The sequence below is a fragment of the Humulus lupulus genome, chromosome 6, assembly GCF_963169125.1.
Source record: "Humulus lupulus chromosome 6, drHumLupu1.1, whole genome shotgun sequence".
Taxonomy (NCBI): domain Eukaryota; kingdom Viridiplantae; phylum Streptophyta; class Magnoliopsida; order Rosales; family Cannabaceae; genus Humulus; species Humulus lupulus.
In genome coordinates this window covers 155,156,879-155,182,965 of record NC_084798.1, presented here as the reverse complement: position 1 = coordinate 155,182,965, position 26,087 = coordinate 155,156,879, and the positions used below count along the sequence as shown (strand labels likewise).

The following is a 26,087-nucleotide window of genomic DNA, read 5'->3' as shown; positions in this document are numbered from 1 at the left end:
TTATCTTACTGAGCCTTGGATCATGGGTGCTATGTGGTGCAGGTAAGGGAAAGGGGAAGCTGGACTAGCAATGAGTTGGAGAGCTTTACGGGTGGCATGTACATTTGCTGCTGCTCAACCACCACTGCCGAGGAATTGGCAGGGACTAAAACTTTGATTTTGCCACTTAGGCCGGCTTACGTTGTAATTACTTTTGGGGGTTGTAAATGCCTTGTAAACCCTTATTTTTTGGGATCCCATATACAGACTTAAACTTTTTAATAAAAACAACTATTCCTATGATAAAAAATTTTAAACCCTAATTAATTTATTATCCTTATTTACATGATTATATCCAAATGACTTGATTAGCAAGTCCAACACTATTTAAAATACACAGTGTAATGGTCTTGGCTATCCAGGGCTTTACAACTTAGTTTCAGAGCGGTCTAGGTTTAAGGGTTCTTGAAGACTGACTAGGCATGTACACTCGCCGCTAAAGACAAGCTCGACTCAGAGTTTGGTAACTATATAAGTGGTTATGTGGTTAACTACTCAGATGAAATATAAATGCCTTATCTTCCTGTTTATAAGGGAGCATGAAATATATTGATAGGGCCTGACCCTTGACTACTAAATTTACATGATAGCGCATGCTTATTAGCATCACTACGGTATGTTAGTACTATTGGAATGCCTGTTAGCATTGTGATTGCATATTTTTGCTTGATTGTTTGCATTGGACCGTGGGGTGACTTCAAAACTTGTTATCATTGCCTAATCACCTAAGTCATTGATTACAGATATACTTGGAGAGTTATGCCTCCAAGACGATAAGTTTGACTAGCCGGCGCTGGGATTAAGGCTAGAGATGATAACAAGGATCAGAACCCTCTGCCAGTCACTAAGAATTGGTAGCAGATGCTTGCTGATATGCAAGCCAGACTTCAGAGTAAAGAGGAAGAGATTCGCTTATTGAGACAATAGGTTCTGTGTAAGGCCCTACTACCTTAGAGCCATTACCAAGTGATTTTAAAATGTATCATTAGCTCGCTAATCGAAGTTTTATACCAAAAAAATGTTATTAACTCGGAATAAAAACTCATTTAATGAAAATTAAGTATAAAAGGTTTGGACATCCATTAAAGTTATAAAACTGATACATTGGACATCCATCCAGGTAGGCCAAACATGTACGCGCCGCCCCATGCCCTCCAACTCATGCTTGGTCAACCTTTCCTTTGCCTTTACCTGCACCATAGAGCACCCGTGAGAAAATGCACATATAGCATATGACAATTCAATCCAGCAAATGCACAACTTTAAACAGATAACATACTATTCACACAATGGCCTATGCCAACCCAGATGATTTACCAGGAACTGGGTTCACAGTCTTCACCAAACGGGTGAGTACAACACCCTAGATGGCCATGCCCTGGTGGCTTGCATTCAGCATGCTTGTTGCTGTTCGGCCTGCATTCAGCATGCTTATCACCATTCCCGTCCTTCGCCGATCTTGACCTTCGCTGATCCCAACCTTCGCTGATCATTCATAATCATGCAAACATAGCATAAAAACTAAAAATATTCACACACAACATTAAAAACAAATAATCGGGCCATGCCCTGCTCTACGGGCAAAAACAATTTTTTTTACCTGTGTCCCGAGCTGACTGACTAGTGCGATCCTGAGCACGATCTCCTAAACCCGAGCCTTGGCGGTAGAACCTAGTCATAACTTACTAATAATAAACAACCATCAAGCCCTAAACCAATTAAAAACTTTGGAATGATATTCTAGCCTCCAGGACCTCGAATTCTACTAAACTGGGTAGTAGAATCCTTCCTAAGCCCTTAAATTTGAGTTCCCACGCTGAAAACCCTATTTTGCCCATAATTCCCTATTTGAGCCACGACCCAGCCCCCTTAGGGCCGCAATGCACTACAAGTATAGAGCCCCAATGCTCTCTTCTGGGGGACACGGGCCGTGGTGCACCCTACCTGCTCCACAACGCCAGGGTAGCATCATGAACCCCCAAGGCCTTCTGGGTTCATGCGGGTCACGACGCCTAAAGAACAGGGTTGCGACTCGGGCCTGCGATCCTAGTTTCTCCCAGCATTTTCAAATTCCTAAACTCCCAAAAATCAATCGAAACATGCTCTAAGACCAGAATTAAGTCCCAAAATATCTTTACTCACTACAAGAAAAAATGCTTTTAATAACACCGAAAATGTGTTATCAAAACATACGATAACACTTTCTGATGTGTTAAGACCGACTATGTTATCGTAGGTCAGGGTACTTTACATAACACTTTATCAGTGTTATACAGATGTGTTATTTTACTTTCAATGATAACACAATTTCTGTGTTATTTTAATATATAGATAAGTGTTGAATTATGTTATTTATAGTCGATTATATAATACTTCTTTTGTGTTATACTACACTTTAGTATAACACTTTTTTTGTGTTATACTACACTATAGTATAACATTTTTTTTTGTGTTATACTACACTTTAGCATAACACATTTTTTGTGTTATACTACACTTTAGTATAACACATTATTTGTGTTATACTACACTTTAGTATAACACATGTGTTATATTAGCTTAAAGAAACATAATCTTTTTTTCCTTACACAAAACTAGGAAAACAAATATGAAAGTTGAAGCCAAATAAGGTAATGTAAATAGATTTTTATTAATTACTCAAATGTAATTACAAAATTTAGTTTACTAGTGTAGGCTTAAGAAATCATATTACAACATAATTTATGCCCAATTCAGATTCCTTTATCACTAAATACAAAACAAGAAATGTATACAAAAATTAGTGAAATACATTCTTCCATTCTAAAGGCTTCAACTACAAATGGTGTCAAGAATTGCTCCAAAGAAATCATCTCAATATACCTGCACATTGTAAAAAAAAAGTCATTTTATTATTAAGAACATAAGACTTAAGCTAGTTTTCACCTGTAAATATATAAAGTTTAAATTAAATTTGTAACACAGACAAACATCAACATTTAGAAATGGTCAGAGAGAGAGAATGAAAGAAAGGACCTATAACAATTGTTATGCTTGCAGTGATCACTTCTGTGACTGATAAGCCAACAAAATCCAAAGCATACTAAGTTGAGAGAGCTATCCCAGAACAGAGTAAAAGTTCTTGCCACCACAACAACAAACTTACAGTCTTTTCTTAAATGATACATTGAAAACTTCAAAAGAAGAAAATGGAAAACTAGGATAAATACTTATCTGTTTTAGTTCAATAAAATAAGAGAGCTATCAAGAAAGAGCTAGGGAATTTTCAGATGAACAATAAAATAAGAGAGCTATCAAGAAAATCTAAGACCATAACATCACCAAACTAAAGTTCAACACCACAGAAAGATATACATGCTGCCGTCGTGAAGTTGAGAACCCAACATGATTGATTATAAATGAAATCCACAACAACATGATTGATTATAATGTTGGGAAGATTAAATCGAACCCATTAAACTTGAAATCAAATCAAACTAGCTCACTTCTCTACATTGTATGACTTGATATGCCACTTAAGTGACAGCTAATGTGACAATTCTTTTATTCCAAGAAGTTCAAAATTTTGGTAATACAGTTGGTACATTCACTACCATAGAAGCCTGTATATAATGTCTTCACTACTCTCATTCGGGGTTAAGAGAATCAGTAGAGATTTTTTTCAGTGTTTTTTTGTTCTGTTTTTTAAAGCATTTTTTTTAGAGTGTTTGTACATGGAGCAAGTCTCCCTTTGTGTAATTTTGTGCTTGATACTCAAGAAAGAATAAAGTCTAATCAGCCATTATTTGGGGCTATTCTACCTTGGATGTAGGCTTTTAATTGGGTTGAACCAAGTAATGTGTTTGGTGTATTTTTTGTTTTAAAGTCTTATCATTTTTTATTCTATGTTTCTGCATTACTCTTTCTTGTTTTGCTGTTCTTTAAAGGTGTAGGATTTACACCACATTTCTAAAAGAGACTTGTTTAGTCCATATATGAATAGCAATAATTAGCACACATATCAGATCAGAGCCTAACAGAGCAAGAAAATTAAATAACTGCTTAAAGAAGAAGAATAAAAGGGTCATACCTAATCATTTTTTCAACCTGCTTTGCAACACTATATTCCAAATCTGCTTCTTTTTGCTTGGTGCGTCTAGATTTTGCCGTCCTCTTTGATTCCAAAATTCTGGGTAGAACATAGAGCTGATATTCCTCATGCAGAAGTATATACTGCATATTTTAAAGTCAAGAAAATAGTCAACTTCTTCAATTTGATAACATGTTTCATTAGACAAATATAAATGGCAAGTCTCACGTCATCCCTAAATAATGTTAGAACTAGATTTTCTTTAAGTACCACCTGAAATAATCAACAAAAAAGAAAGAGGTGAGAAAAACAAGCAATACAATATTCCATTGAATAAATCAATCATGTTTTTAATGTTGTATAGTTGAAAGATTCATTAAGCGACTAAAAACAGAGAACAATAATTAAAGACCCATTTAAGCTAAAATGCAAGATAAGATTAGTTAATGATGCAAAGAATCACACATGGTAAAAGGTTCAATACTATGCATTACCATTTGAAAATGAAAATAATATTTGGCTGGTTGCCTTTGACTTATAGACAATATCTGGACAATATCTGCTCCTCACATCTATAAGGATACAGGCAATCAAACTCTAGCTGACAGTATGTCAAAACTCAGTATGCAAAATGGAGCCATCTTGGAAAATTCTCCTTCTGGTGCATGACTGATAAGTTCTGAATATCTAAAGAGATTTGTAAAGGAAATGTTTATCTAGGAAAAAAAAATATAAAGACAAGAAAGTAAAAATTTCAATTAAAACTGAATAAACAAATCAGAGAAAGAACTAAAAACTAAATAAACAAATCACATGTGAAGTATAAGTGCTCCTCACATCTATAAGGATACAGGCAATCAAACTTTAGCTAACATAATGATAAATGTTTAGCTGTCTTCTTATATTTTCGAGCAGGTACTTCAATCCAGTTGCCACCAACTATGTTGCAATCAATCATAAAGCGAAGAGAAATATATGTATATGTTTATATGGGGAACCTAAAAAAACACTTCTTATTTGATTGGAGGGTGGCCTAGATACTATCAATCTCATTTCACAAGATATCCACATCTCAGGTTATCTGATTATTCTAGCAAAAATCATCATATTAATTCGTCAGTAAAGAAAAATATAGTAACTTATCAATGATGAAGATGAAGATCCATTACATAACTTGAAAAAGGAAAAATTATCATGAACTTGAAGGTATTAATATGTTGCCAATGATTCCTAATTTAGAGGCAAAATTATTTTTTACAAACTGAGAACCAACCAAAAACCAAAACAAAATTAAGATCTCAATCACGACTTTCAACAAATTTTTAAAAAATGGTAGAAAAAGTACGTAGCATCCTTTTTAGTATTCATAACAGAAGTACTTAACACATTTGGCCATATTATATATATGTAGTGTAGATTCATCATAACCCAAAATTATCTACCAGTGCTGATAGATAATTATCCAAAAGAGAAAAAGCAACTTTTAAGCTATTGTTTGCAAAGTGTCAATAAGGACAACACAAGGATTCACCATTTGTATCGACTAAATCCAAAGAATAACAAAGAAAACTAGAGAAAATATATAGAACAAGAAAAGATTCAAAAGAGTACAAACAATACATCAAGTTTCACACATTATCTATTATCTCTCCAAAGCTTATCGCAATAAAACAATAAACAAAGTTTAAATATGCAAAAGAGCCATAAAACTAGTTTCTTATATACATATATAGACAACAAGCATATTAAAATAATAGTCAGCAACATAAAAATTACGATAGCAAGCATATAAAGATATAGCAAACATATTAAACTAGTTTCAGCACGCAAAACAAGCCAATGCATAATTTGGCACAAATTATTTAATAGATTTAATTTCTGAAAGGTAACAATCTTCCACATGCAGCAGTCTATTTAACATAGTTTCCAGAACCTCAACATTTCAAATGCTGATTCACTAGTCTTCTATTGCATTTGCAAAAAAGAAAACCAGACTACTTTAAATGTTTTAGCCAAAGAAACTATTAAACTAGGCCTAAGAGATGGGCATTCTAAACTCAAATCATCAAGAATCAAGTCAGGTTCTTAACGTTGTCAAATGACTAATGAAATCCAAACCTGTGTGCATAGAAGTATGTATTGCTGCAATGCATGGCTGTTGAAAAGGTGCTCCATTACTGGACATGTTATGATAAAGTTATGACCAATATCATTGTAATTCACATGGAAAGAAGCATTTAGACTTGCAAATGAGAATGAGAAAGTAAAAGAATAAATATCACAACCTAACAAATGAAAAAAGCTCAAGTACAGGTACCATAACTTATACTCTGCTAAATTGGCCTACCTCCCTGTTCAGGTATATCAGATACTGTGGAAGTGCTGCAACGTCCAACATCATCTGGCCTCACCAGTTGTTCATCAATAAATGAACCGACTCTTCGTAATAATGCAAAAGAACCTCCCTGGTCAGTGTACTTTTCGTTAACCCCATTATAGTCCTGAAGGAATGGTAAAAAATGTGAAAAAGACAGAAAATAACCTGCCAAAAGGAATAGCATCCATCAACCAATTTATTGGTTCTCCCTTGAAATCCACACTCCCTTCCTTGACGAAATACCAGCCAATCCTAATAAAATAGGAAACATCATTCAAACAAAGTAAAAAGTAAGATCAAGAATAATATTGCAATGGCTAGGTACTAAGAATGACAAGAAGACTACATATCTTACAATTAAACGAGACAAGTCCAAATGATGGACCTCATTGATCAAAATCATTGTAGCCAACCCACAAAAGGTGTACCTAATGTACATCAAAGATATGCAACAATATCAGATATCCATAATTTAAGTTTCATTTCATTTGAATTGAATTAACAATGACAATAATTCACCTTATTGCTCATAATCAGGGAGCATTTGAACCCATAAATACCACAGAAGTAAACCTTACCACTTAGCACATACCACTAGAAGATGCTATTGATATATTATAGCCAATAGATTCTACAGAGATAACTTCATAGCAAAAACAAAACATAAAGTAGCGTGCTAAAAACATACCCACCATGAGCTTCAGAGTTAGGTTCTCCACCAATGCCACCTTCGTAAGTCTGACAGCTGCAGATTGACATCGCATAGGGAAGCTTTAATTATTTATAGAAATCAACAACTATATATAAGATGATTTCTGCAATTCATAATATTACTCCTATCATAATACAATATCAGAATGTAAAAGACTTAACAGTGGAATCAAATGCATGCACAAGGGATGCTATAAAACATAATCTGGATGAGAATTGGGAACAATGTTTCACAAGACAAACAGCTCCTGAGTAGATGACGAGCATGCTTTGGAGCCGATTTATATTGAGAAGAGCAATCAAGACCAACCTTAATATGTAATTTCCAACATTCTGAACTAGTTCATCATCCAAAATGTTCAAAATACTTGCAACCTGGTAGAATAAGACTTTCATAATGATAATCATAAACTAAGCTACTTATAAAAATTAGAGTACATTGTACTAAGCATAAAGATTAAACAACCATTTGGGTTAATTTCACATAAGTGAATTAGCATGGAATACACATTGACGTGCTTGTATCACAAAGACAAGCACAGAGACTTACTGAAATGGCAGTATAGCAGGCCCGAACATCAATTTCTCCACCATCATGCATCCTGATGAATACATCCAAAAATGTTAAGAATTATGATGTAACGATGTTAAATTTTCAACATATAACATATATAAACCTTCCAAGAAAAAAAAATGGGTAAAGACATAATTCCTTGTTATATGCTAAAGCTTCTACATATAAACCTTTTTCCAAGAAGTTAAAAGGATGGGGAAATTATTTGTTATTTAAAATATCACAAAACATTGATTGAGGCCTAGAAGTGCAGATTCGTATAGATCATAACACCAAAGTATCCTTTCATACAAATAAAAAAATTAAGATTGAGTGATAGAGAAAATAAATTTGGAATGGCTAGGAAAAATACAGTTCAAAATACCAAATGCATCTCGTACAAGCCAGTTTAGAAGCATTAAAAATGAATTTCTCACATAAAGTGACACATTTTCTAATTTCAAACTACACACAATTGGACGTGATCTCATACCTGAAACCCCCACTTGGCTGTTTCATCCGCTACAGAAACATGTATAATGTACTTCTGAAAAATATTAAGACAAACTGAGTTCAATCATTTCAAAAAGGCAACCTTATGTATAAAAATAAGTATCACAAAATAGAAGTATAAATTGACCACCTATTGATTGAAGACAAAGCTTCATGACCACCGATAGTAATAAGTGAATTGACAGCTGCATAAGTTTTTGCAAGATGTGGCATCTGAAAGAAACAATGATTGAATTGAATATTGACACCACCCTCAGATCAAAAAAAAAAAATTACTAATATTATATTTGTATGTATACAAATACAACTTGATAAGTATGAGCTGATAAAGAATCAATTACTCTCCTCACATCAAACGTTAAACAATTACAATTTGTAATGCCGACACAAGATATAATCTTAAGACTGGCTAAGCCACCTAGCCTCATACTACACTATTTTACTTGCCATCATCTATTAAAGAACCCATTAACATACCAAACCAGAACAACAAAATAAACATTGAGTGAGAAAAATGCAAAGAAAAAAGCTCAAACTAGAGCCATAATCATAGAGACTGAGTTCAGTTGGAAATTAAATATGATTTTTCAAGAGAATGCGAGTGAGGACGAGAGCTTAAGGATTGCAAAACATAGGTTGAGCGAGAGTATGAGAGACAATTAAATTTGCAATACAAACAACCAGAAACTAACACAAGGATTCACCATTTGTATTGGCTAAATCCAAAGAATAACAAAGAAAACTAGAGAAAATATAAGAACAAGGATCTCCCTATATGTCTCCTTGGTTTTACTAAGACCATCCTTAAAGACTTCTATAATACCACTTCACGATTGAGACCTCCACACATCCTCAACCCTGAGCCAAACACAAAAACAGAGAAGAGAGAGAAAGAAAAAAAACAAAAGCAGAATGAGAAGAGATACACACACAAAAAAAGAGAGAGAGATTAACCTAAACACAACACACAATAAACAATTGCAGAAATGCATTTAAATTTGATGCTTGACATTTTAACTGATATACCTCTAAAGGATTAAGCTAGGCCACTGAACCATCAACATTTCAAAACTATATATATTCAAGTTTATTCAACATATGACAATGGAATTAACTATCATTTTCCAAGAGCATAAAATAGAGCCATTTTGATAACCAAACTTATCAGATTAAAATACATGCTTCTCCTCCATACCATACCATACCTGTTAAGAATCGACTCCAAGTGATGATGCAATAGGAGAAACGCAGGGGAACCAATATCAGCATCTACCATCTCTATGGGCGTCATCAATCATTGCAAGACCTTCTTGTAGAATTCATTTTTAAAGGGTTCCAAGTCGGATTTTAATCACATAACAAGAATAGGGTAGGAAAATAAAGCAAAAATAGCATAAAAACTTACATCTAGAAAAGTATCAAGTGCATCGGTTGCACGACCAGTGGTCCAAGAAAGCCGCCTTTCAACTTCATCAATGGTGGGCTCGCACTGGGTCGAAGGCACGCAGAGGTGGGCTCGCACCTGGGGTCACTTGGTTCAGGGGTTGGGTTCACAGGTGCCTGAGATTTGGAGCTTGGCTTGGAGAAAAACGGGTGTGAGGATGGTGGTTAGGTGGTCGGAGCTGAGGATGATGGTGATTACGGGAGTGCGGCTAGGGCGAAGGGAAGAGAGAGACGAGAAGGAGAAGGGGAAAAAAGGTATGAGAATTGGGTCTCTCTCGGGTCTCACAAATTTTGAGGTCAGAAATGAAAAAAAATCTAAGTGGCGCGCGCGGGATTGTGTATTATTACGGCTTTTTTTTCTTTCACAAAGTGGCCCACTCTAGCATAACACATTTTTATTAGTATTATATTCATGTGTTATGGAAATGGGTATTTGGTGTAGTGACTACACCTAGAGCAGTACATAACCTGAAAACGTAACTAAAATATCACCACAATTTAAGCTTAATCACTTGAGTTCAAAACCCCAAAACAGTCAAAGTAAACCACATAAATTTATAAATAAACTTGTTCTAAACCTTACCTCAGTGATGATTTTGACCCTAAGCTAGATCCCCAACACCTCCAACTTCAAATCCTCAACTCCCAGCCTCAACTCCTAAGCTTTTCCTTCAACTTTTCCCAAAACCCTCTAAACCACCAAGAGAGGGAGAGAATGTTGAGTAGATTAAGAGAGTGAGGGTGTTGTGTTTCTTTCTAGCTTTTGGTTCTTTCTATAGAGTTCCTAAGGGTTGAGTCTATCCCTTTCCAAAAGACTAAAATTGCCAAATTGCCCTTGAATTAACCCGCTAATTCCTTGATTAGTCCTATAGATCCCCAATTAATCCCAACATACCTAAGTTACCGCTAAATAACTAGTCGTTACTCGATAACCCCGAACTCGTGTTATGTTCCCAAAATACCCCCAGGCTCACCCCGAGCCAGGTATTCGACCCCATTGTGACTATTCTACTAATCCGCTCCCTAGGACCTTTTTGGAACACATATCTCAGTTAACTCTCCACAATATTGTGGTCTCAAGCACAACACACACACACACAATAATCGCAGTTTTGCCCTCAACGACCAAAATTACAATTATGCCCTTATTAACAAGAATGGGTCCACATGCATATTTAATTAACCTAAACATGCATATCTAGTCATATAATAATTTAATTCAAGTAATCATGTACTCATACTCATATATCACAATTAACCATGTAATAACACAATTAAATCAATTTTTGCCTTCCCGACACACTAATAAAGGCACTAAGCCTTATTAGCAAAATTTGGGTGTTACAACTATCCCCTCCTTACAGAAATTTCGTACTAGAAATTTACCTGAATAACTCGGGATATCATTCCCGCATATAAGACTCAAGCTCCCAAGTTGCCTCTTTCACTTTGCTATTTCTCCACAACACTTTCACCAAGGCAATGGTCTTGTTCCGCAAGATTTTATCTTTCTGGTCTAGGATCTGAACAGGTTTCTCCTCATAAGCAATATCTTGATCCAACCCCAGGTTTTCATAACTTAACACATGTATAGAATCTGATATGTACTTATGGAGCATAGACACATGGAATACGTTGTGAACCCCTGATAAAGCTAGAGGCATAACCAATATGTAAGGTACCTCTCCAACCCGTTCCAAAATCTCAAAGGGGCCAACAAACCTAGGACTTAACGTGCCTTTCACTCCAAATCGTTTCACTCCTCTCAAAGGAGAAACTCTGAGAAACACACGAAAACTGACTTGAAACTCTGTGTAACTCTTCTGTCTACTCTGGGAGGCAAGCATTCGAGCTCTAATCTTCTCAATTTCCTCGTTAGTCCTCTGAACGACCTCGGGACCTAAATACTTTCTCTCACCTGTCTCATCCCAATGAATGAGCGATCTACACTTCCTCCTATATAACATCTCATAAGGAGCCACTTCGATAGTCACCTGATAGTTATTATTATATCAAAACTCGATCAAAGGGAGATACTTACTCGAAGATCCCCCAAATTCCAGAACACAAGCTCACAACATATCCTCTAGTATCTGAATCATCCTCTCAGACTGTCCATTCGTCTGAGGGTGATATGCTGTATTGAACCTCAACTGCATGCCCATAGCCTTTTGCAGGCTCTCCCAAAACATAGAGGTGAAGGTGGGGTCCATGCCGGACACTATCGACCTTGGAGCCCCATGGAGTCACATAATCTCCTTTACATACAACTTAGCATACTCCTCCATTGTATAAGTTGTTCTAACAGGAAAAAAGTGGGTTGATTTGGTGTACCTATCCACAATATCCCACACAGAATCATGTCATCCCACTGTCTTCGGCAATCCAACCATGAAGTCCATGGTGATATCATCCCACTTTCACTCTGGAATCCTTAAAGGCTGCAGCAACCCTGCTGGTCTTTGATGTTCACCCTTCACCTGTTGACAGGTAAATACTTGGCCACATAACCACTACGTCCTTATTCATCCCTGCCCACCAATATAGAGTCCTCAAGTCTTGGTACATCTTCGTAGTACCCGGATGTAGAGAATAGGGAGTGGTATGAGACTCATCTAGAATCTCTCGTTTGATACCAGATTCCATCAAAACGCAAATTTGACCTTTATATCTCAGTAGATCAATCTCAAAAATAGAAAAGTGTCTAGCCAATCCAGCTATGACATCTTCCCTGTGTTTCCTCAACTAGGGATCCTTCTTCTGTGCTTCTCTGATTCTCTCAAGGAGCATGAACTGAAAAGTAATATTGGCTAGCTGACCAACTACCAATTCAATTCTCCCTCTAGTAATTTCTTTAGCTAACTTTTTTGAATTCTGTCTCGAACTGAACAACATTCCTAGGCCCCTCCGACTTAGTGAATTGGCCACCATATTGGCCTTCCCAGGATGGTACAAAATCTGACAATTGTAGTCCTTCACAAATTCTAGCCAATGCCTTTGGCATACATTCAGATCCTTCTGGGTAGAGAAATACTTTAAAATTTTATGGTTGATGTATATTTCACACTTATCTCCATACATGTATTGCCTCCATACCTTAAGTGCGAATACAACCGCTACCAATTCCAAATCATGAGTGGGATACCTCTGCTCATACTCCTTTAGCTGTCTCGACGCGTAGGCTATCACCTTCCCATCTTGCATCGATACACACCCCAAACCCTGCCTCGAAGCGTCGCAGTAGACCACAAACTTTTTCTTGTCTGATGGAAGACTCAATACTGGAGCGGTGATCAGTCCCTGCTTCAAATCCTTGAAACTATTCTCACATCTATATGTCCAAATATACTTGGTCTTCTTGCGCGCCAACTCAATCAATGGTGTGGCTATTATGGAGAATCCCTCAATGAACCGCCAATAGTACCCTGCTAATCCCAAGAAGCTCCTAACCTCTGGTACACTGCTCGGCCTGGCCCAATCTCTCACTGCCTCACTCTTGGTTGGGTCCACTAGAATCCCTTCCTTACTCACAATGTGGCCCAGAAATGTTACTTGGGGTAACCAAAACTCACATTTACTGAACTTATCATATAGCCTATGCTCTTTAAGTCGTTGTAGTACCAAACGAAGATGATGCTCGTGCTCTGTCTCTGACTAGGAGTACATCAGTATATCATTGATGAATACGATCACAAACTTATCCAAGTAATCCCTCAAGACACTATTCATCAAGTCCATAAAGGTTGCTGGGGCATTGGTTAAACCAAAGGACATGACCAGGAATTTATAATGTCCATACCTCATACAGAACATAGTCTTTGGTATGTCCTCCTCCTTAATCCTCAACTGATGGTAGCCAGACCAAAGGTCGATATTAGAGAATAGGTTCTTCCCTTGTAGTTGATCAAATAAGTCATCGATCCTGAGTAGTGGGTACTTATTCTTGATAGTCAACTTATTTAGCTCTCAATAGTCGATGCACATTCTTAAGGATCCATCCTTCTTCTTGACGAACAACACTGGAGCATCCCATGGCGAAAAACAAAGTCTGATGTATCCTAGATCTAGTAAATTCTTCAACTGAATCTTCAGTTCTTTCAATTCTGATGGAGTTATTCTATAGAGTGTCCTTAATACTGGTTCTGCTCCTGGGGCCAACTCTATGAAAATCTCGATCTCTCGATGTGGTGGCAACCCTGGCAGGTCTTTTAGGAATACATCAGGAAACTCACACACTAGTCTGGTCTCATCTAGTCCAACTGAAACAATCCTAGAGGTATCCACTATGTTCGCTAGGAATCCTATGCAACCTTCTTGCAATAGGTGTCTAGCCTTAAATGCATAGATCATAGGTACTCGTGGTCCCACTCACTATCCCAACAAACACAAAGGGTTCCTCCCCTTCCGGTTCAAAAGTTACCATTCTCCGCTTAAAGTCTATTGTCGCCCCGTACTTTTCCAACCAGTTCATTCCCAGAATCCTATCGAAGTCATCCATCACAAGTTTGATCAGATCCACAGAAAAATTCCTACCATCTATCTCTACTAGTAATGCCTTAACCCATCTCCTAGAGACTAGTAGTTCCCCAGTTGGCAACAAATTCCTGAATCCCCTAGCATACAAATCACAAGGTCTACACAAATGTTCGATCACCCTAGCACATACAAACGAATGAGTAGCTCCTGGATCAATCAATGCAGTAAATGAAGAACCGACACTAGATATCTGACCTACCAAGACCGAGGGAATAGCCTTAGCCTCGGTCTGGGTCAAAGTGAACACTCTGGCTGGGGTAAGGCTTTCACTCCCCTTTAGTTCTTCTTTTCTGGCTTGTGGGCAGTCCTTTCTCAAATGACTGACGCTCCCACAGATGAAGCATGGTCTGACGGTGCACTCCCCCAAATGTCGTCACCTGCATTGTGGACACACTGGGAAGCTTCTCCAATGTTCTCCCCAACCATGGCGGCCACTAAAAGAACCTTGTGCCCTCCTATCTGGACTAGGAAGAACAAAGGAATCTGGGCCTTTCTCTTCTGCTCGCTAGGCCATTACCCTGTCTAGAACTAGTGAAGAGAGGCACCGTCCTGCGAGGATTGCGCCTTGCGGTGCCTTCTCTCCATATCTAATCTTTAACCCCCTCAGTTGTAAAGGATTTCTCCATTACCTGGGAATAACTGGTAGTCCTCAGCCCCAATGTTATTTTAACATCATGGGCTATCATCACATTCTGCCCCTGTACAAAATGATCCCTCCGTGCCATATTAGTAGGCACTAAATCCAGCGTGAACTTTGTCAAGCGGTTAAACTTCAAAGCATATTCTGTGACGGTCATTTTGTTCTGAGAGATTAGTAAACTCATCCACCTTTATAGCTCGGACTGCAACACTGTAATACTTCTCATTGAAGACATCTCTGAATTCATCCCAGGTCATAACGGTCACATCCCTCCTTTGGGACACAACTTCCCACCAAATGCGGGCGTCTTCCCTCAACATGTAACTGGCACAGGCCACCCTCTCATTCCCTTCCACCTTCATGAAATCTAGGATAGAAGAAGTCATGTTCATCCATTGCTCTGCCCGCAATGGGTCTTGACCGCCTTCAAAGGTGAAAGGTGCTGCTTTTTGAACCTTTCATAGAAGGGCTCCCACCTGTTTTCCATAACAGGCTGGGCTGGGACTAGTGCCACAGACTGTGGAATCTATATTCCAACATCCCATGGAGGATTCTACTGCCTTAGTTCTCGGAGTTCATCTTCATTTCTCTGAAGTCTGGCCTACATTTTGGCAAACATTTGTTGCCAGTTCTGTGGGGCAGGTGGAGGGTCCTGACCCTGGTTGTCATCTTCGGCCATATTGCCACAGAGTCTAATTGATTGTCAGGGCATAACTTCAATATGCCTGCAATCAGTGATGCCGCATGTAACGCCCTGGCTACCCCAGAACAGTTACGGTGAACGGTGGACCAGAAATTTGACTCATTGCCTGAGTCCTTTGGTCAAAAACGTGCTCTAAGTGTAATTAACAGGTTAAGGTATTAAAACAATAAAAAGGAAATGGAGATTTTATTACAAACTGCTCTGCAGAGCTAAACAAAATATTTACAAGTGGTTCTCAGTACAAAATGGTCATTATAGTTTTAAATTTACAATCCCGCCGACCTAAGCGGCAAAAGTAGGGTAAACCCCCTAGTTCCTCTAAGAACACCTTGATCGTGGTGGCCAAGCGGCCGCATATGTACACACCACAACATCAGCTCTCCACTCAAGGCTAGGTGAGCTTTTCTTTCCCTTTACCTGCACCACATAGCACCCATGAGCCAAAGCCCAGCAAGAAAACATAATACTTTTCATAAACATTATCAAATGATTATCATTATAATCACACTGAGCATAAAGCTTTCAAAAAAATGAATAACACATGACTTTAGCGGGAGAGTGGCTGCTAGGTAAGCCACTAGCCTCCAAGCTCTCTTTTCTAGCGGGAGAGTGGCTGCTAGGTAAGCCACCAGCCTCCAAGCTCTGCTTTGTAGCGGGAGAGTGGCTGATAGGTAAGCCACTAGCCTCCAAGCTCTGTTTGTTCATCGACCCTCAGGGTTGGTCAGGCATTAATGCTCCTTGAGTCATTCAATGCTAGTAATCAATTAGATCTAATCCCTGTTGGCTTGCGTGATTCACGCTAAGGTCGCTCTGACAAATAAATCAGCGCTTCCTGACCTGTGTCCAGTAACACTGCCGAGCCTGACAAATAAGCCACAGCCTCACAGCTGATACTAACACTTTTGTCGATTCTGTATTCAATCCATGCCCATATTTATATAATCAACATGCTTAACAAATATCCATGCATGTCACACTTTGGGTGCAGTTTTCTTACCTCTGGTCCGAGCTAGAACAAACAAAAGAGTGACCCTGAGAACGATCGACCTTTTGGTCCTTTAGCAGTTACCTGGTCATAACCAAATTATGGGATTCCATCAATAAAATGAATAATAAAAGGTTCCTAAACCAAAACCTAACCTCCGGGACCTCAAACACTACTCAACCGGGTAGTAGGTTCAATCCCGAGGCCTTAGGTTTGAATCCCCATGCTAAAAACACCTTTTTTGGCAAAATTGACCTTAAGGGTCGCGGCCCTCCCCTTCTGCACCGCAGCGCGCCCTTCAGACAGAAGGGGCCTCCCCTGCCAGACGCCAAGGGCCGCGACGCTCCCCTGCTGTGCCGCGGCGCTCAGCCCAGAATGGCTAAGTCGGCCACACGAACCAGTTTTCTTCCCTAAGCTCTTTCCTCTCAAACCAGCCCTACAAACCCTCTCTAAACTTCTTCCAAACACACAATTAAACCCCCAAATAACACCCATAGCTCACCCTCATCAAACCTCAATCACAAACAACATGAAAACTCCCTTTAATCCTCACTTTCCACATCAAATTCTAAAGCTGAAATCCTATAACAAAAACAGAGCAAACATGGAAACTAAGGGCTAAAAACTTACCTCAAGTTCAGGTTATGGTGCTCTTCCACAGTGGAACACTCTCCCAAAGTACCAAGGCTTAGCTCCTAAGCTCAAATCCTCAACAAGATCACCAAATCTCACAAAGAAGATGAAGGTAGGTGAGGGTACGGGAAGGAAGAAGCTTACACTCTGTTTTGGTTATGTTTTCTCTACAGTCTTCCAAGCTCTTATATATCCAAGCCAAAAGACCATTATACCCCTAGGTCCTTTAAAGCTTCTAAAATCAACTCAAGGGTAATTTTGGTATTTTCCACCAATCCCGTTAATCATAATTAATGCTTCCTTTTTCCTGCTAATCTCAATATCCTCAAACACCAATATTTCACCTCCCGTTACCCCTTTAATGCCCGATAACACTCTAATCATTAAAACACCCCGAGACTCACCCCGAGCCCCGAGCTTAAGCCCGTTATGACCAAACCGACATTAAACATTCCTTGATCGTCTCATGTCAAATGGCTCGAACAAACCCACATCATAATGTGATCTCAAATTATATCACCGACATGCGAATAAATAATCAATTTACCCTCAACGGGCCAAATTACCATCACACCCCTGTAATAACAAATATGGGCTCACATGCATGCATTTCACATCATATCATAATATAATCAACATGTACATGCATTTTATCAATTAATAACATAATTAAGCAAGTACGGCCCTCCCGGCCTACTGTTAATGCCGTTAAATGCATCGGAGAATTCGGGGCATTACACCGCACATCAGGTACGGTAAAAACATCCAAAAACCACCTCCCAATCCAATTAGTCAAACAAAAACATCAAATAAACATAATGCACACATTGCATAAACATATATCAATCAAAGGGGCCATGCCCTAACATCATATATACATATATAAATATTTATCATGCTCTATCTATATTAACCAAGAAAATAGGGCTACTCAGACAAGCAATTAAACATTTGATTCACCTAATACTGGCTTACCCTGAGTCGAGCTTGTCTCTGGCAGCAAGCGTAAATGTTCGATCAATCTTTAGGAACCATAAACCTTGACTTTGATACCAATTTGTAACACCCTACTACCTTAGAGTTGTTACCAAGTGCTTTTAAAATGTGCCATTAGCTTGCTAATCGAGGTTTTAGACCGAAAAGTGTGATTAACTCGGAATAAAAACTCATTTAATGAAAATTAAGTATAAAAGATTTGGACATCCATTAAACTTATAAAAGTGATATATTGGGATCCTAAAATAAAGTTTAAAAATATATTTACAACTCAAAAGTTAGAGTGCGATCGACCTAAGCGACAAAATCAAACATTCACAGCCGTGGCGGCCAGGTAGGCCAAACATGTACGTGCCACTCCATGCCCTCCAACTCATGCTTGGTCAGCCTTTCTTTTGCTCTTACTTGCAACATAGAGCACCCATGAGCCAAGGCCCAACATGAAAACTCCACAACTTTAAACATATAACAGACTATTCACATAATGCACAACTTTAAACATATAACATACTATTCACATAATGGCCTATGCTGACCTAGGTTCTTTACTAGGCACTGGGTTCATGGTCTTCATCGAACGGGTGAGTAAAAAACCCTAGATGGCCATGCCATGGCGGCCTGCATTCAGCATGCTTGTTGCTGTTCGACCTGCATTCATTATGCTTATCGCCGTTCCCGGCCTACGCCGATCCCAACCTTCGTTGATCAATCATAATCATGCAAAAATAGCATAACAACTAAAAATATCCACACACAACATTAAACACAAAATCGGGCCATGCTTTGCTCTACGGGCACAAATAGTTTTCTTACTGGTGTCTCGAGTTGTAGCGTCCCAAATTTGCTAATATGGCTTAGGGCCCTGATTAGCGTGCCGGGAGGTAAATAATTTATTTAATTATGTTAATATGTGAATTTAATGATTATGTGATTTGAAATGCATGTTTAGGTGAATTAATTATGCATGTGGGCCCCACTTGGCTATTAGTCGCATATTTGTAATTTTAGCCTGTTGAGGGCATAAATGTGATATATGTGTTAATTGTGATTGAATCCACGAGTGGGTGGTGATATATTTGTGATGCACGATCCAAGATGGTCCTAGGGAGAAGTTTATCTAGAAAGTCACAACGGGGTCGAATACCCAGCTTGGGAAGAGCCTAGTGGTATTTTTGGAACGTAAAGTGTGTTGGGGATTTATTGAGTATCAGGAAGTGGTTTAGTAATGATTTGTACATGTTGGGATTAAACAGGGATTTATGGGAACACTCGAGGAATTAGTGGGATTTGGCAAATGACGAAATTGCCTTTGATGATACTTGAGGACTTAGATAGACTTAAGGGGCATTTTTGACTTTTGACTAAATGATATACATAGTTCAGAGAGCTAAGACTCTAGAAGGATTTAGAGGAAACAGAAGGAAAATAGAAGAAATAACCACAAGAACCTACAACTCTCTCTCTCATTCGGTTCACTTTCCCTCTGATTGAGGCTTGGAGAGTTTTGAAGGGAATTAACCAAAGTTTCAAGGATTCAAGGCTGGAACATGGGAGGCTAGAAGCTTGGAACTCAGGGAATCAGTTCAGAGATTTAATTAAGTGCAAAGGTCAGACCTTAACATGATCATTAAGTTAAATTATGTTGGTTTTTTATTAGAACCTTAGGTTTGCATGAAAGTTGTATTCTGGTTTGATTTTGAGTATATGAGGTTGTTTATGGATTTATTGTGTTCTTTAGGCTATATGGATAAGAGTTCTGGGCTTAATTCTGAGGTTGGCTAAAGTTTGGGGTGTTAATTATGGGTTTATGCTCGAGGGAAAACTTGAGAAATTGGCTAGTTTCTGGGACCCGCGCTGCGACCCTATTCATTAGGCGTTGTGACCCGTATGTGTGTGAAGGATTGGGGAGTGCTCTGTCCTTCAGGCACGCCGTGACCCGTGTCCTTCATAGGGAGTGTAACGTCCTATGTTTTCGGGTACCTTTAAACGACTCGGGTCGGTATTTTTCCCCCGGGTTAAGAATATTATTTTAAATAATATTATATTTTGTTTGTAAGTATTCCATGAGTTATTGCTAGCCAAAATATGAATTTTGTGATTTTAAAAGTCAAGATAAGACTTTCGGTCCTGGATCGACACAAAAACCCTGATCGGGTAAAAATCTCGGAAAATAAAACGAAAAATCATGGAAATTATATTTTGGGCATAAAATACATTCATAAAAGTTAAAGTTTGGTCAAAAATAATAAACCTAAAAGAAAATGGAAATTTTAGGGCATTTTGTGTTAAATGCCTAATTTTGCCGAAATGGGGAATTTTATTCCATGAATGGACCTTAGGTTAAATTTTATTATGTGATTAATTAAATTAAATGTGAGAGACATTTAATTTAATTAATTAATGTTAAGTTTGGTGATTAAAACTTAATAAGAGTGAAAAAGGTGTCAAAAGTCAATTTGGACTTTTCTTCTTATAAACCTTTATTAACCTTTATAAAAAATAAAAAAAAATAAAATAAAAATTAATGGTCACATATATGGAAAAGGGTGGCTGGCCATGTGCTATTTTAGAGTGGTGTGAACCCAATTTTATAAAATTCAAATCCCATTTAATTAAGAAGTCAAGTGGGCAAGTGGGTAGAAAAGCACTCAAGTGTTTTGTGATATTTTGAAGAGTTGTGTGAGCCATTCTAACCCCCAAATCCGACCACTCTCCCTCCCTCATTCACTCTCATCTGATTTTTGAAGACTCTCTCAAGTGTTCTCTCCATTTTGAACCCCAAGAACACCAAAGAAACTTGGAAGCTAAGTCTTGGTCTAGGAAGGGTTTTCCCTAAGGTAAAGTTTCATTAATCTAGACTTTTGTCAAGTTTTAATCATAGAGTTTCAAATAGCTAATTACCTATGTTGTTGGAGGAAGTTGGTTAGGGTTTTTGAAGGGTTTTGAAGGAGTCAAAGCTTATAGGAAGGTCCAAACCTTAAGCAAGAACACCAAAGAGGTAAAAAGTTTACTTTTGATGATTTTGTTGTAGGGTTTTTAGTTTTAAGCATTATTTTGTATATCTAATGCTTAGAGTTTCTTGTTGATGATGTAATAAGGTTATGGTAGTTGTTTAATAATTTTTATGATGCATGTGTATTGATTTTTGAAAATGGGAACCAAAACCCCCAAGGGTTTTGTAGGATACCCTAAAACAAAACATGTTTTGAGCTGTGACTTCCAAGGGGTCAAGCAGCCACTGTATATTGTTTTTGTAAAATTTAATTGTATTGTGATGTTGTTGAGATTGAGTACATAAAATTGAGCTTTTGAAACACTAAAAAATATTTAGAAATGAGTAAGTTATGCTATTTCAAAGATTAGGTAAAAAACTGTTTTTTTCGTATTCTTATTTTCGGAACCAAGTTTGGACAGCCACTGTATAGGGCAAATGAACCCAGTTTTTTCTAAAAATTTTTGGACATATTTCTGGCATAACCTATTAGTCCACTGTAAAATTTGGTAAGAAAATATTAAACGGTTTGAAAGTTATTAACTGTCAAAGTTTGGAAAAAATAAGGACTTGAAAATAATGTCATTTTTACCTCATTGTTGGAAAATGATTTCACCAATCAAAAATGCTCATTTTGACCTAAGATTTTACAAAGACCTAAATGGCATAGCAAAAATGGAATTGGGAAATTTTGGAAACAATTGGGTAAGTAAATTTCAAGTTATGAACTAACGAAGTATGTAGTTAAAAATGTGAAAATTAGGTTTTTCACACTTAGTGTAAAAATGAGATTTTGGAACATAAGGTAAAAAGTAAAATTTTGCTTATTTCAAGATATAAATTGGTAAGTCTTGAAATCATATTTTCACTAAAATTATCCCTTTGAGTTTAAATGAATTATTTTTATTAAAGAGTTTTTATTCTTTCTAAAAATAAGAGATTTAATTTATTAATAGTTAATAAATTAAAAGAGGGTTTAAAACCCTATATTTTGAGAAAATAATTAAATAAATTATTTTCCTAGTAAGTAAAAATTGATTAATTGCTTTTAGAAAATTAATTAGTCAAGATGAGAAATTTATAACGGTTTTCCTAATTAAGACAAATTAGGCAATTTTCTTAAAACGGTTTTTAGATATTAAAACCTTAAGAAAAATAAAAGGAAAATTTAAAGAGTTTATTTTCTTTAAAAATAATTAAGGACTTTATTTGTATTTTCTGGATATAATACCGGCTAAAATCTTACACATTTTAACCGACTAGTCGAAAGTGCGGGTTAATGGCGATACCTTGAAAGAATAAGATTTTTAGCGGATTGTGGGAAATACCATTGTGATACCCGAGCCTAGGTATCGAGACCTTAGGATAGGTCTCCCCGAGACTTAGGGCTTAGTCTCGAATATTTTGTATAACTTTCCTTAATAGGTTTAAAACCAAATAAGGATTATAAATCCTTACAAATGACTTTTATTAAAATGACCAAACTGCCCAAAATAATAATAATGAATTATTAGTGCCATAATTAATCCGAGTATACTGTATGGATAACTACAGTATTGGCTAAGCGTAACTGGACTGAACGTTGGAGGGTGAAAACCTGCTGAGCGCTAAGGACTCCAAGTAAGTCAACTTATATTGTATGGCTGCAACATGAAATGATTATTGTCTTGTATGTTAGTATAGGGATACATGCACATATGTAGGCTGTCATAGAAAGTTGCTTAGAGACGTTAGTCTAGTGAGTGCTGATTTAGAAAATATGAACGGTAGAAGTCCGTCATATCCTAGACGGTTGATCCCCGTCACACTGCTTGATTTTATTTATGTCCGGTTCATTACCGCGACGAGTGGCCATGAGATGAGGATAAGCTGGTTAAACCTAGGGGCACCAAGATAAATGGGACCTAGGGGCCCTCATGCTTACTTAATCATTGGACGGTTAGAATCCGAGCAACTGCTCTGATAAGTTATTCCCGGATAGCAGCCGTGAATATTGGCCATTCCGTGAGAGTGCCTAGAGATACTAGGGGTTGCCAAGATTGAGTGAGGTTGAACACCCTAGGGGCAGCTGCTCACCAGCACCACTGATTAACATAGAAGTCTCCGTAAAACCGTGTAAATTGGATTACACTCTTGAATAAGTAGCGATGCCCTAGGTAACACGATAGTTACCCTTGATGAGAATATTTATTGGCTAGATCTTAGTGTGGAGACTCGGTTCTCTTTTACAGATTAGCAATTATGTTGGAGGGCGCGTTACGCATGAATTGTTAGAAATTGTCGAGCGTTGGTCTCGAATTATGTTGTGATATAATATATCTGCTTGCTCTGGGATTTTCTGAGTGCAGGGATATAATTGTTGATAAGATATAGTTGTGATATAATATATCTGCTTGTTCTGGGATTTTTCTGAGTGCATGATTTTTATCTAGTTACGAATTAATTTATCATTGGTTATCAGGCATGACCATAAGTTTGCCAGGACGCTTTAGCGTTCTTGAAATTGATTGTGTAGGGTCCGGATGGGTCCGGATCCCTATTTCTCTATCTGCTTTGTTTGGAAGTTGATCTTACTAAGCGTTTTCGCTTACCTAGTTGTTTCATGTTGTAGGTAAGAACAAGGGCAAGGCAGAGCAGTGAGCGCTGGAGTCTTCCTTGCAAATGTACATGTGGACCGACCTTTTGGGAAGCCTTTTTATTTTTGGAAATGTTGTGTAATTTTCCTAAACTAGGCTCACTCTAATCTTTATAAAACATGTTTGTAACTAAATGTTAAGTATGGCCATACGACTTTTTAAAAAGTTTTTTTTTCTATGGGTTTTTGAGGCATTTTTTTAAATGAAAACATTTATATTTCCGCATTATCGAGTCTTGAAAATCCGGGTCGTTACAGGGTGGGCCTAGCTCTCTGACCAGGTAGCAAGCCGCTGCTCTAAAGGGCATGCCACGACCATCACTGAAAAATGAGGGAGAATATGGCTTTAAGGCTTGGGAACTCAAATGTTAAGGCTCAGGACAAATTTTACTACCCAAACTGGTAGAATCTTAGGTCTCGGAGGCTAGATTTACATTCCAAAGTTATTTATTGGTTTAGAATTTGATGGATGGTTATTTAAAATGCGTTGTGATTAGGATTTCATCAAGGCTCGGGATAGAGGGCTGTGCTCGTTATCGCGGTGCTCAAATAGCTCAGGACACAGATAAGGAAATTGTTGCACCTGTAGAGCAGGGCATAGCTGTTGGGGTTTTATGCCCTAATTAAAACCCAAATTCTTTGTAATCTCATTTTATTATCAATAAAAGAATAGAAATCATTTTTTGACTTGGTTAATCACTTTGCTCACATGTTTTATTTTCATGATTATTTATTTAATATAAACTTCTATTAAATCCCGAGCATATAGCTAATCTTATTTATAGTGACGTAATCACAGTGGAATATAAATATGATTATATGTTCAAAAATAAGTTAGTCCTAAGATTAGTCAGTGCACCGGATTTACACTGACTTGCCAATCTACGATATGATCTACTTACACATTACAGTGTTATGTTCTTTCCAGAACATTAGCAAAGTAGATAAGATCGGATGTATTTGTTACATCGGACAGGACCGATATTGACAGTTGATAAGATAAGTAAACATACCGTTATTATCTATTCTAGTCATATCATATAGTTGACCATAGGTCAATTCAATCTCAATTCTGAGTGGTTAGTATTCTAACTGATTGTATTATTTGAGTTCTTTGACTTGTTCGTTACCAGCTTACCCTACGAACTAGCCCATACTTACATCTTGGGAACTCGGTAGTATAATTGAGTGGGAGTGTTAATCATAGATATGAGCATCTATAGCTTCTGATGAAGAAGTGAAACGATGGTTTCCTTTTAGTTTGGTTCAAGGTGTTAAATGATAGAGATCTCATTTCAGTAATTAAATTAGTTTACTGAAATATCATTTACAAGGAACTAAGTGTTTTAAGGATAAAATACAATGAGGGGTAAAACGGTATTTTAGTCCTATCTCATTGTAGACCGTCTATAGAGGATTGAGTGACAATTATGGTTGTAACAATGGATAATTAATAGCGTATCTATATTTGTTATAGAGCGTTCTATGAATTCAAGAGTGCAATTCCAAGTCTATAGTGGAGTCACGAGGAATTAATAAGTTAGTAAATTTATTTGTTAGATTTATGATAACTTATTGGAGCTTGATTTCATAGGCCCATGGTCCCCATTGTACCATGGATAAAATCATCTAGATAGTCTCAATTAATTGATTTAATCATCAATTAGAATTATCAAAGTTGACCAGGTCAATTTTGGATAGTTTCACAGAGTTGTGTAATTTTGAGAAGAAAAGAGAAATTATGGCAGATTTATTAATTAAGATAAATTGGTATCTAAATTAATAAATAAATTTAAATCAAGGTTCAAATTATAAATAATTAATTTGATAAATGATTTAAATAATTATTTAATTAATTAAATCAATAGAAAATAACACAGGCCTTGATTTTAAGTCCAATGGGCTTATAATCAAATGGGAAATTTCACGGGCCTATAGCCCATGATAATTTCGACCTAGGGCTTCAAAATGGCTGTTATTTTATTGATTTTTTAATTAAATTAAATGGCCTATTTGAGTCTATAAAAGGAGTGCTTATAAAGAAGTCAAAACAAGGGTTTTTGACAAGTCAGATTTTCTGATAGTTTTAGATTCTCTCTAAACACAAGTCCTTTTCTAAACCTCTTTGTTATTCTCTTCTTCTCTCTATATCTATCTCATGTGTTGAGAATGGCCCACACTAGTCTAGGTGGTTCTAAGGATACATTGGAAGATCGTGAAGAAAATAGAAGATCGGTTCAGTTTCTTGATAATACTCTGCGA

At 37.3% G+C, this 26,087-nt stretch overlaps 2 protein-coding genes and 1 long non-coding RNA gene across 7 annotated transcripts; 1 reads left to right on the top strand and 2 right to left on the bottom strand.

Annotated features, from left to right (window-relative positions):
* Window positions 1-2,670: 2,670 nt before the first annotated feature.
* Window positions 2,671-6,351, bottom strand: LOC133782622 (protein NAP1-like). Of its 2 annotated transcripts, none has more exons than XR_009870612.1 (3): window positions 6,227-6,351; window positions 4,109-4,381; window positions 2,671-2,901 (listed from the first exon to the last, which is right to left on the bottom strand). XR_009870612.1 is itself a non-coding variant. In XM_062221960.1 (3 exons), exons 1-3 carry the CDS (start codon window positions 6,281-6,283, stop codon window positions 2,772-2,774), a joined length of 330 nt encoding a protein of 109 aa, XP_062077944.1. In that variant the 5' UTR covers window positions 6,284-6,345; the 3' UTR covers window positions 2,671-2,771. The 2 variants fall into 2 exon arrangements, 1 of the variants encoding a protein (XP_062077944.1); XM_062221960.1 differs by having other exon boundaries at window positions 4,109-4,251; window positions 6,227-6,345.
* Window positions 6,352-6,407: 56 nt separating this feature from the next.
* LOC133782621 (protein farnesyltransferase subunit beta-like) lies at window positions 6,408-9,562 on the bottom strand. The gene is made up of 9 exons (XM_062221959.1): window positions 9,468-9,562; window positions 8,393-8,475; window positions 8,243-8,296; window positions 7,747-7,798; window positions 7,507-7,571; window positions 7,174-7,230; window positions 6,841-6,913; window positions 6,651-6,737; window positions 6,408-6,573 (listed from the first exon to the last, which is right to left on the bottom strand). The coding sequence occupies exons 3-9, from the start codon at window positions 8,266-8,268 to the stop codon at window positions 6,442-6,444; spliced, it is 492 nt and encodes a 163-aa protein (XP_062077943.1). The 5' UTR covers window positions 8,269-8,296; window positions 8,393-8,475; window positions 9,468-9,562; the 3' UTR covers window positions 6,408-6,441.
* Window positions 9,563-20,434: 10,872 nt separating this feature from the next.
* Window positions 20,435-24,512, top strand: LOC133784255 (uncharacterized). Of its 4 annotated transcripts, XR_009871234.1 has the most exons (4): window positions 20,435-21,035; window positions 21,118-21,196; window positions 22,745-22,810; window positions 23,802-24,512. It is a non-coding gene; the product is annotated as an uncharacterized LOC133784255 (long non-coding RNA). The 4 variants fall into 4 exon arrangements; XR_009871231.1 differs by lacking the exon at window positions 22,745-22,810; XR_009871232.1 differs by having other exon boundaries at window positions 20,435-21,196.
* Window positions 24,513-26,087: the final 1,575 nt, after the last annotated feature.